Source organism: Phragmites australis, chromosome 23, assembly GCF_958298935.1.
Source record: "Phragmites australis chromosome 23, lpPhrAust1.1, whole genome shotgun sequence".
Classification (NCBI taxonomy): domain Eukaryota; kingdom Viridiplantae; phylum Streptophyta; class Magnoliopsida; order Poales; family Poaceae; genus Phragmites; species Phragmites australis.
In genome coordinates this window covers 5,651,015-5,662,455 of record NC_084943.1, presented here as the reverse complement: position 1 = coordinate 5,662,455, position 11,441 = coordinate 5,651,015, and the positions used below count along the sequence as shown (strand labels likewise).

General features: G+C 40.2%; 1 protein-coding gene across 1 annotated transcript; it reads right to left on the bottom strand.

Moving 5' to 3' along the window:
• Window positions 1-3,461: 3,461 nt before the first annotated feature.
• On the bottom strand, window positions 3,462-10,131 carry LOC133906704 (uncharacterized). Its single transcript, XM_062348678.1, has 3 exons — window positions 9,437-10,131; window positions 4,671-5,207; window positions 3,462-4,010 (listed from the first exon to the last, which is right to left on the bottom strand). The coding sequence occupies exons 1-2, from the start codon at window positions 9,967-9,969 to the stop codon at window positions 4,946-4,948; spliced, it is 795 nt and encodes a 264-aa protein (XP_062204662.1). The 5' UTR covers window positions 9,970-10,131; the 3' UTR covers window positions 3,462-4,010; window positions 4,671-4,945.
• Between the last annotated feature and the right edge of the window lie 1,310 nt (window positions 10,132-11,441).

Here is an 11,441-nt window from a genome sequence, read left to right as displayed (position 1 = left end):
CAACAACATTCATTGCACAAAATGTGGACTACTCTCATCAAGGCATAAGGTGACACGACCACTAGAAGGACTTGCAAGAGAAATGGACCTCGGTGCACACTTGATGACCGCATCATTTTGGGTCAACCAATTTATCCCTAAGATAACATTCAAGCCCATCACGTCCATCACAATCAAATTAGCTTGGAAGGCTACCCCATTTATGAGAATCCAAGCATGTCGAACTATAGCCTTCGTGAGCATCTTCACACCGGTTGATGATATGATATAGGGAGTAGGCATGACTTGTATGGCAAAGGCATGGGTCATGGCACAACTCCGCTAGACAAAGCAATGAGACGCTCCAGAATCAAAGAGCACTGTCATTGGGTGAGAGTTGACAGGGAGCATACTCAAGAGCACATCAATCTCTTTCTGGGCATCCTCAATGGTGGCGATGTTAATATTCCCTTGCTTCAGAGCTAGGATCTTTTGTGAACCAAGAAGTGATGGCATAATTGGGGTATTTACCACACCATCTTGCTTTGCATGGGGACAAACTTGGGCAAAGTGCCCAAACTGACCGCAATTAAAGCACGACCTCCTTTTTCCATGTCTTAAGTTGTTCCTTTTCTTCTAGGTGGCTTCTTGAGACTGAGAAGAATGGGCCAACTACATACACTACACCCCTATATATTTTTCCCACAGGTGCTCAACTAGATCATTGCAAAGCTGTGAATGAGTTTCCCTGTTAGTAATGGCTTGATGAGTTCAAAGAAATGCATGCAGTTCAGCCATAGGATGATGAGAAACTGTCATAACTTCTCCCATCCCTTCAAAATGCTGGTCACCTTCTGCATCTTGCTCATCGTCAACAATCATATTATGCATGATGATATAAATTGTTGTGATTTTTCCTAGTGTGTCTTGATCCCAAAATCGTGCTGGCCCATGAACAATGGCAAAACGAGCTTGCAGGACTCCAAATGCTCGTTCCACCTCCTTCCTGACCACTGCTTGTGCTTTCATAAAATATTTCCTCTTATTCCCTTATGGAGATGGTATCGGCTTAACAAATGTGGCCCATAGAGGATATATGTCATCTACAAGGTAATACCCTCATTGTATAATTATGACCATTGATGGTGTAGTTCACTTCTAGAGCGTGCCCTTCAGTTAGCTTTGCAAATAGATTAGAATGGTGAAGAATATTAATATCATTGTGAGACCCTGGTAAACCAAAGAAGGCATGCCAAATCCAAATATCATGTGAAGCAATGACTTCTAGAATAATGGTGGGCTCGTGTACATGGCCGATAAACTGACCTTGCCATGCTGCAAGGTAATTCTTCCACTTCCAATGCATGCAATCTATGCTCCTAAGCATACCGAGAAAATCCTTTTGCTCTCTAATTGCAAGTAATCTAGCTGTATCATTATCATTTGGGGATCTCAGATACTTATCACCGAAGACTTCAACAATAGCTTTCACAAACCTCTTAAGACTCTCTATAGCAGTACTTTCTCTAATCCGAATATAATCATCAGTAGCATCTACTGCTACTCCATAAATTAACATCCTAAATTCTACGGTTATCTTCTGCAAAGGAGATAACCCAAGACGTCTATTCCTGTCTTTTCTGCACAAAATATTCATCATGTTGTTCTATAGCCTGCAGTATGCGAAGAAATAGAGAACGAGTCATTCTAAACTTGAAGAAAGTAATAAGAATCAGCCAAACCCAAGAGGATAAACAAAAATGATGAACAAATAAAAATAGACCATTTACAAACCTACGATGAAAGAAAGCTAGACCGTAGGTAGGAGCATCTTGAAAAGTAGTCTTCGTATAGCCTCCAATGCCCATCTTCTCTGTTGCGGTTGATATACTGACGTCCAAGCACAAAACCGCTAGGTCGTGCAGCATTCATAAGCTTATATTGAGTGTGTGCTTGGTGTAGTGTAGCAAGGATGAGTTTGTCGTCATCATCCTCCGACGACGACGATGAATCCAAGAGAAAATGATGACTCATTTTGACCAGAGAGGAAACTATAAGGGAGTGAGACTTGGTGAATGGCAACCAGGGGACTGATCGGGAATATGTAGAGTTGGAAGAAGTAGCCATTAGAAAAATGTAGCTGCTGAAAAAAATATAGCCCAGAGAGGAAATAGTATGATACAAGTATGTGTTGTGAAAGTAGTCTTTTGGGTTCTGCTGGGCTCACCTTTCTAATGATCAACTAGAATGTGATCCTTTCTCTTAAGGTATTTATGGTAGTAATAGAATGGATTCACTTTCACGCATTCCTCTCATCCTAGTGGGGATTTAGAGCCGGATTTAGGAGCGGAGCATTTTTCACTATTTTTCACCGACAATGAGCAACATTTGACCATTAATAATGTCATAATTAACCGTATTAATGGCTCCTACTAAGGACTCATAACTTTACAATAATAGTATCACAATAATTTGCATTGACGCCATAAGTTTCGCGGGATATACAACAAAAATTCATTAGACGTGGAGTGGGACCACGTGATTTGTGGTAAGCACAAGCATGCATATTGCATATTTAATATTTTCCATGTCAAAGTACAAAGACTAGGCCAGGCCAACAGGTGGTTTTTCCATTGGTATGACCGATTACAGTTCATGTCCCCTACACTAGACTCATCTCTCATAAATGGACTCCAACGAATGGGGCGGATTAACAAAAACTATAACTACAGTCGCTCTTTTAAACATAATAATGGTGCCCTTGCTTATTAGAAAGAGGATCATAGTGGTACCCTTATTGAAACATAATAGCATGATGCACAACAACGGAGGCACGATCATCGCTGAGTGGAGTCGATGGAGTGACATAGGGCGAGCAAGAGTAACAAAAGCTTGACGTGTTGAGAGGAACACAATATATTACCCGATGCAAACACGCATTCGAATTTTTTAAACGCACCGGCGACATAAAATTTGAAATTGTCTCACATGTTCGGTTAGTAGTTTGGGTTGGTTCCCTCGATCAAGTTGTTTCAAATTTGGTGGTTGATAAGTATGCATATCTACCGCAAACATTGTTCTTTTTGCATGTGTCCTGGATCTTACACTACTGTAAGCTACGCTAAGTAGGTGCACCTTTGAGTAAAGATTTGAAACTCGACCAAAATAGATGAAATCAGGCAAAGAACTTTTCGCAGGATGAGCTTACAGATGATATGTAGAAGAAAGTCATGTCCGACCAGAGTATAAGATTGCACGAATCTCCTCTTACTAGAAGATTGCATGAACATGCTCTTATAAGAGGATGAACATTATCACGAGTATACTGTTGTGGGATGAGTTATCAGATGCAATGTAGAAGTCATGTCTTATGCTACGTCTAAAAAGATGGAACTTTGTCGACAATATGCTGTCTGCAGCATGAACTCACAGATGCTAAGAGAATGAAAGATTGCCGATGCAATCCAGCATTGGAGTGGACAAGCAGTAAATCATTTGTGCAACATGATGCACCACGTCCAAAATTGTCCATGGTATAGTAACCTTCCATCAAGACATCAGTTTGTCAATATACACGTTGCAACTGGACAATGAGTTACGCACTAACCTAACAAAACAATTCTACCACGACTCAAGAATAGACATCGCTAGTAACCCGAATCCAATCAACCTTGGGTTCAGGGTTTGCAAGCAAGATTAACCCCCAAATGACCGCTAGCTCCCAATGCTCAGGTCCAACCCCAAATATAAATTACTATACCCTGAAACCATAATAACAACAATTTAAGACCATATGTACGAACATTTCTGGTGTAAAACACAAGCAAGATTGAACATAAGTTAATACCGGTCTAATACTGAGCAACTACAACATATAGATAAACAAACTTCCAGGCTGAACATTCCCCCAAAAGGGTGAAGACTAAAGAGAAGGAAACTGTAACAAGTCTTCTTCAACTCATCACGGTAGCCTGACTGATCATCCAAGACTGAATGCAACCCTCCAATTCCTTGAACTTTATTTGACATTCCTGTCACAAAATTTAGTGTAGCGATGAATGTTAGCAGAGCATGATATATAATTGCATTATACGCACATACAAGGCTGTTGTATCACTGTGCTGATGCACCGTAATATCTAAATAACAGTCTACAAAAGCGTTCTCACTATGTATAGGATGCAAACACTGAATATGACCAAATCTAAACACTCGGGACTAAAAAAATTATTTTCATTTCATCTATGAGTTTCTTAACAATCTGCCCACCTACGTACCAGCACTGTATCAAGTGTAACATTGTTCTGTATCTAGTTCTGGACATTTCTTCCACTAGCAAGTAACAGTTTCCATATGATACAGATTCATTTCTATGACCTATTAGACAAATCAAATGTGTAGCGTAAACAGTGCATGGACCAAACCTAGCATATAGAAGCCACAAGTTATTTTTCACAAGTATCAACGATGAAGCAGGGAATTATCACAACGCTACAAGGAATAAAGGCATTTTCATTCATGAAGCTAAAAGGTAAACCAAATTAACTTTTTATCCGTGTATCTTGTTATGCAAACGTATTTTGACTATTGTAAATTTGCGAAAGAACCCTTATTTTGAACAAATATGTTTACCAACATTTATACATTAACAAGTCAAAGAGCAAACAGTGATCTAGTTGTGACTTCGCATACCTCATGTGCCTGTTGAAAGCTCGAAGTCCAAAATTTGATTTCTTCCTTTCAAGGATTGAAGAGGGTAGCTTACAGGCAGCCATTTTTTTCTAAATCTGCACAGCATTCTTCTCTGCAGGATTTTCTGCACTATAACATAACATCCAATAGTCTTACGGTTCAATATTTCTTCTTTTGAAGATTAGGTGCACATTGACACCTGATATTTACAATGGAACATCTCCATCACTGTAGGGCCATCATGTACAAAGAGATCATAGGCTAGTCCAAACAAATCATTTCAATAACTGATCAGAAGTTGCAGTCATTGCACCTTTCATGGATAGCTTTCTTTTCATCTGAATTTCGCGGACTGTTTCAGAAATCAAGAGACTCAATTTTGGAACACTCTTACTTGTCAAGGGCAGGTCAATTCCTGCATTTTTCAAAGCTTCTATGATGAGTTTCTGAGATTTTGGATCATGGTCAGCACATCGCAAAGGAGTGATGCCTCTCAGAACAGGTTTTCCACAAGTTGCTTCACCATTTGGCGTACCACTGTAGAAAATCATCAGAGTAAACAGTTTTAGATATATACAGGAATGCTTCGTAAGCATGAGATGAAAGATCAATCTTAGAAAAGTAAATTGGCATTAAAGAAATTCATTCTATTGAATAGTATTATCATAAACGTTTCACAAATGCCCATCCCTGTTTCTAAGACCCAAGTATAGTCTGGATCAATAGATATAGTTCCTTGGACCAAATATTCAAATCCATAGTATGCGTAAAACAAGAATTATTTGGACCAAGTATTTTAAGAAAAATCCAATAGTGCAATAAGTGATAGAACCAAAATTATAAGCAATCAGTAGTAGTTAACAGAAAAAAAAATAAACATGTAATCATGTAAAGAGTAGCAAAACTTCATGTGTATAAAACAATCAAATTCTAAATTCAGTACACACCTACCTAATCCAATAGGACACAAAATTTGTTGTAACCATACTGAATTTCACAAAAGAACAAGAAATAATGACCAAAATGTCATGTATATGAGGAAAAGACCTAAGCTCAGACATTCTAGCTATGTAACCTCTAGGTAGTAAAAAAAAAACTATTCACAGATTTATGCAATAGAGTCTAGAGTGACAAAGCATTGTTATAATGTCATAATCAAAGAACAATCAATATGGGGGTATCTCAATTACCCAGGGATTACAAGGAACTGCACACATTGCAGTTCCAAATTGACAAGCAACTTTGCAACATGCAAATAATAAACCAATTGACAAATCTCCCTCCATATGGTAGCTCACATTCAATGTTCTGCTATAGTGCTATTTCCATTATAGCAATCAGTATGGAGAATTGCCAGGAAAAACTTCAAAAGCTGAGAATTAAAACATGAGGAATATTTTGGCAATATGCTGCTTTTGATCCAATTTACAGGTTAGCAACAGTAGGTTAGAAGATGATCACAATAAATGATGGCAGCTACTTCACGTAAAGCATTTGGGGGCAACTTTTTAGCAGAGATAGAATGCCATTTTCAGACAGAACATATAAAATATAATAAAAGGCATGGACACATCACCTTTTAGTTACATATCTAATTCTGGAAAATCTTTTATCTCGAACAATATTTATTTATTGCAACAACAACAACAATAAAGCCTTTGTCCCAAGCAAGTTGGGGTAGGCTAGAGATGAAACCCACAAGATCCAACTAAAAAGATGATGAGAAAACAATAATGATAATAAATGTACTAGTAATAGCAAAAAATGGTTGCGTAAAAATTAAATTACTGTTTTACCAGTCTTTCCTGGAAACAAATGTGAACTATGTCAGAAATGCAGCTAACCCCAAGCATTCTATTCAGCAAGCCAGAAAATAAACAATGCCTTTTTTGTATAAAATAACAACATAATAAATATTCTAATAACCCCTCAAAATCATGAAACATGTATCTGACAGTATAATTGCATAATTTGTTGCTTTTAAATGAAAAATCCAGCAACATTCCTCATTTGCCGATCAATTAACAGGCACGTGTGATAAGCACAGCAATTGAGATCGGATGGACGAGCAGTTCGACCAACAAAATCAGAACCAAAGCCTGGTCCTGTCCATTTTTCTGTAGGATCTTTTTGAGAACAAACTGGTAAAAATTATTTCTTAACATGCAGCATTGGTAAAAAGTTATTTGCCACCATGCAGTATTGGTTAAAAACATATATTTTGTTCACATGCAGAGTGGAAGCTCAAACCCCCACACTCCACTCCACCACACACATGAGGCCCAAAACAACCGGGGGACTTGCCCATCTCGACAGAACATGATATACTAGGTAAATTGATTCAATGTAATTCAACTTCTATAACTAATATTTTTGTACCTCTAGTCGAACTGTTGAAATGCTGGTCAAACTAATGAATGACTGAACAAGTTACTTCACTGTACCACTCACTGATTTGGTATCAGTAATAAAGGTGATAAGTAGGGATCTACGGTATGGACAGATAAAAGTAGGTTCTACATGATTGTTCAAATATTAAATGGCACCCTCATGAAAAAATAAACACCCAAGCTGATATGAACCCAATTTCGGAGACTGTAGTTATGGCTGATGGGAGGGTAAGGCCAAAGCACTAACCAGCAGGGTGGTGCCGCATTGAAGGCCAGACGGTACAGCTGGTGGTGGGGTTTGACAAGGGAAGCACAGGGAAGGTAGAAGAGTGGAGCTGAGAAGAATAATTTTTCCTTAAGGATAAAAGATCTGTCACGACATCCTTATATAATGGATTAGTGCACAACAAGTAATATCTAAAATTACAGAAGCTAATCAAATCTTGCAAAAAATGACTGTATCTCCTATCTCTCCTTATTCTGTAGATTACGTTGCTGCTGCTGTCACCTATCGGTTCAGCTTCTTGCTGGACCGATGGATCGGCCTTACGGCTCTGGCGCCTATATTGTTTCGCTACAAATACATCCACAACACAAGCTAATTTGCATGTCGGTTCACAGAGTTAACTCATGTCGTGGACGTTGGCTCCACCAGCATCAGCAGTTGCGTGAAATTATTGTAGCAGCACTATTTATAAGGGACTGCTCATCGTAGTGTTAGTTGGAAGCTGAAGATAGGAACAATACTCTGTGCGTTGAAATGGGAAATCGTAGGAAGCAAAATGTTGTGTGTACTATAAGCCTAATGTCGATTGAATGAAAGAAGAGAAGCAGACCAACAGAGTATGAAAGTGGGACAAAAGTATGGAGCAAAAGGGAACACATCTGTGGACTATCTTTGGTGAGTGATTGCACGTCATCGGTAATCCCCTCTCACTTTCCACTTCCACCTCCCTAAATAATAACTCTATATAAACCAGAAAAACAGCATCCCAACAAACAATTTAACATCTATTAAATTTTACTTTGATCATGTCAACATTTTCCTTATGGAGATGAAACCCTTGTCAACATTTCCTCCATCTCACAAGTAACCTTTTCATGACTCCCCATTGTCATCACAAAATGAGGCTAGGCCGAGTAAGATTGCTTTTCCCAGTCCTAATGAGCCCGAAGAAAATTATTCTGAACCGGACACCTTGTCCATGTCCAAGTAACATTTGAAGTGTCCGATATCCATTTGCTGAATCGGATACCCAAATCCAAGTTGGGTTCAGACATCCGCATCCGTTTCACATAACATTGGCACAACGTGAGGATTGCGAAGCAAGCCAAGCATCCAGTGGGTTTAAGCTTGCAGTGCAAGCCGAGCATTGTATGCCACGGGCCCACGGCAGGTTTAGTGGTGGAACCAAGGACGTTAGGAAGGGAAGAGATCAATTAGGCACACGGTGGATCTGAGGGCACGGTATAGGGTAACATGGTTATTTTTTCACCCATAGCAATGCATGAGCATTCCAGGAAAAGAAAATGGTAACACATCCCATGGGTTGCGGGGAACAAATGGATGGATAGAGTTTTGATGAGTGGGGTTCAATCAGGAGGCAAATAAAGACATTTTTTGTTGATGAGTGTTGGTTAACTTGGCAACCACGAAAAGTTACGGGAAGTTGTGAGGTATAACTTGAAATTCCTATGCAGCTTTCTCGACATATGATTGCATAATTTGATCAACCAAAAACAGTCCTTATAGATATGGATAGAAGGATTGAAGGATGAAATACCAACAAAAGCCACGAGTTCAAGAATTCATGCTACATTCATGTCATCCTTTAAGCTTTAAGATTTTATATCTGAAGCTATACCCCTATCCATATTTACCAATTATGTGCTGGCATTAATAATTGAATTTATTCAGTACATATTTATCACGCAGCATCTGTTTCTCAATTAAAGGGGGGGTAGCAGGTACATAGTTTTAAGTACTATCCATTGGCCCCTTTACGAATCTCGCGGGAACCAGCTTATTCCTACTAGAAATGTGAGCCTTGGTCAAAGCACACCAGAATCAACAGGCAAACATACCGATAAATATAGTGTCATTATTTCAATCTGCGTGTTAGCAAACGTCTATCAACAGAGCCACCAAATTATTCAGCTTAAACAAGTTTTCTCGTACAAACAACTATCACTAAAAGCATACAAAATTCATCCATAAACAGCCAACTCACAAGCAAATTCCTCATCATCGTGATCACCCACAGCACAAAGTCTACCAAACGACCACAAACAAAATGAACACCACACAAAACAAATATAGAATAACAGAATTGAGAAATTTTACCACCCGGCGTATCCTGGAATCCCCTGGTATACCTTTTCTTAGTGACGAAGGCGCAGGGCTGGTAGAGCTGCTGCTTGGAGTCCAGGAGGATGTGACTGAAGCAGTAAGGCGACAGGGGCATCGTCTTGGCGTCGCAATTCACGGCCGCGCACCCCGCTCTCCCGACCGCAGCGGCTGCAGGGGAGACGGCACTACAGTACCCAACGCCGTGCCCGCCATTCTGCAGCTGTCCAACATAACATCCATTCTCCAGGGGCCCGACACCGGCCCCATTCTCCTGCAGCGGTAGCGGCAGCGGCAGAGGGGGAGGGGGAGGCGGAGGCAGGGCGGGCGCGGGCGCGGGCTCTTCGTCGAGCACGGGGCTGGCGCCGTTCTCCCACCAGTACTCGCAGTGCCTTGCGGCGAGATCGTCGGCGAGCGCCCAGTACTGGGCGCGGTAGAGGGAGCAGAGCTGCACCAGGCGGCTCCGGCGCCGGCAGAGGACCTCCTCGCGGGACAGCGCCGCGGAGAGGCGGAGCTCCGCGTCGCGCACCGCGCCAGCGAGCTCCAGCGGCGGCTCGTCCATGGAATGGGTGGGGGTATTCCACGGCTAGGGTTTCGGGGAGAGGGTTGAAGCAGGCGGCGGCGGACCAGAAACGGAAGGTTGCCGCCGCGCCGGGAGAGAGCCGGAGAGGAACAGTAGGATCAGAAGAGAACGGGCCTGGAAGCGAATTCGGCCCGGGTGGGCCCGGTTAAGCGCGGCCTGGTTTTTATCAGGCCGCATCTCTAGCATCTCATGGTCCGGCCCAACGCAGCTCTCTAAGTAGCTCATGAAAGCAGCATTCGCTAGAGCTAGAATCTACCCCTCCAATCTGAAATAAATGTTGTTTTAGATATCGATACGGTCTTTAAATATAATTTTAATTATTATTTTTTAATATATTAATAAAATATAGTAAAATTATATCATGAGAATACTTTTCGAGACAAATCTACACATATCATTTTCAAATATACAAACTCAATATATAAAAAATAATTTGTAGTCAAAGTTTAAAATAGTTGACTACACGTAACTTAAAATAACACTTATTTTAGACTGAAGGAAGTATATCTATATCTATACTCCTATAAAATAGACGAATTATGACTGATCTGAATGATCTCTACTACACATCTTACATCATCAAGCGGTTCACAATCAAGTTGGTCCCTCATCTCCTCCTCACTCAATTGTTTAATTCACAAACCTCTAATTAATAGGTGTCATTAGTGTTAAAATATATTAATACACCATTATTTCCTTCCATCTTTATTCAATAACTAGAATCAATACATCCTTAGCTTTTTAATTTTTAATTAGTTTTTTCTATGAAATTTTTTTGCTCCCATCATAATATTATTTATGTCATGTGTGTGTAATATGTGCATGGTGGTTAGTCCTATGTAAAAACAAAAGAAAAACTAGAGCTTAAGGAAAAAGAACGGTGGCACAAATCTTGGAGCAATCAGGAGCTGACAGATTCGACTGATTGCACAAAAAAAAAAAACCATCTATCGAACACTGTTTAACACTTCCATTGTGCTTGTTGTTGAACCACATGCTCAGAAGTCTGAAGCTCTGTCGTAGATATTACGTGCCACATGGAGGCCGTAAAACCGTGTTCTGTTTCAACTACCGCTACGATTGATATGAAGTTCATAACTAGTTCAACCGATTGTATTTGTGTGAAGCTATTTTCTCCAGTAAGCTGTGGAGCTCCTCAAATGCATGGATGGTTTACGGTAAATGAAAGTGTAACCGTGGCGTGCTGTCTTTTCTGAATTGTGCAATGGAAATGTTTTTGTGCTCAGCATAGGAATAGTCTGGAAAGTAGCATTTTAAGATAATTTCCATTCCAAATATCATGCCGTCCAGCCACCTCTAGCATCTCATTGTCGGCCCAAAGCAGCTCTCTAAGTAGCCCATCACGGCAGCATTCACTAAGCTGTAAGAATGTACTACCTCCGATCCTAAGTAAGTATTATTTTAGATATCGATATGATTCTCTTTAACTA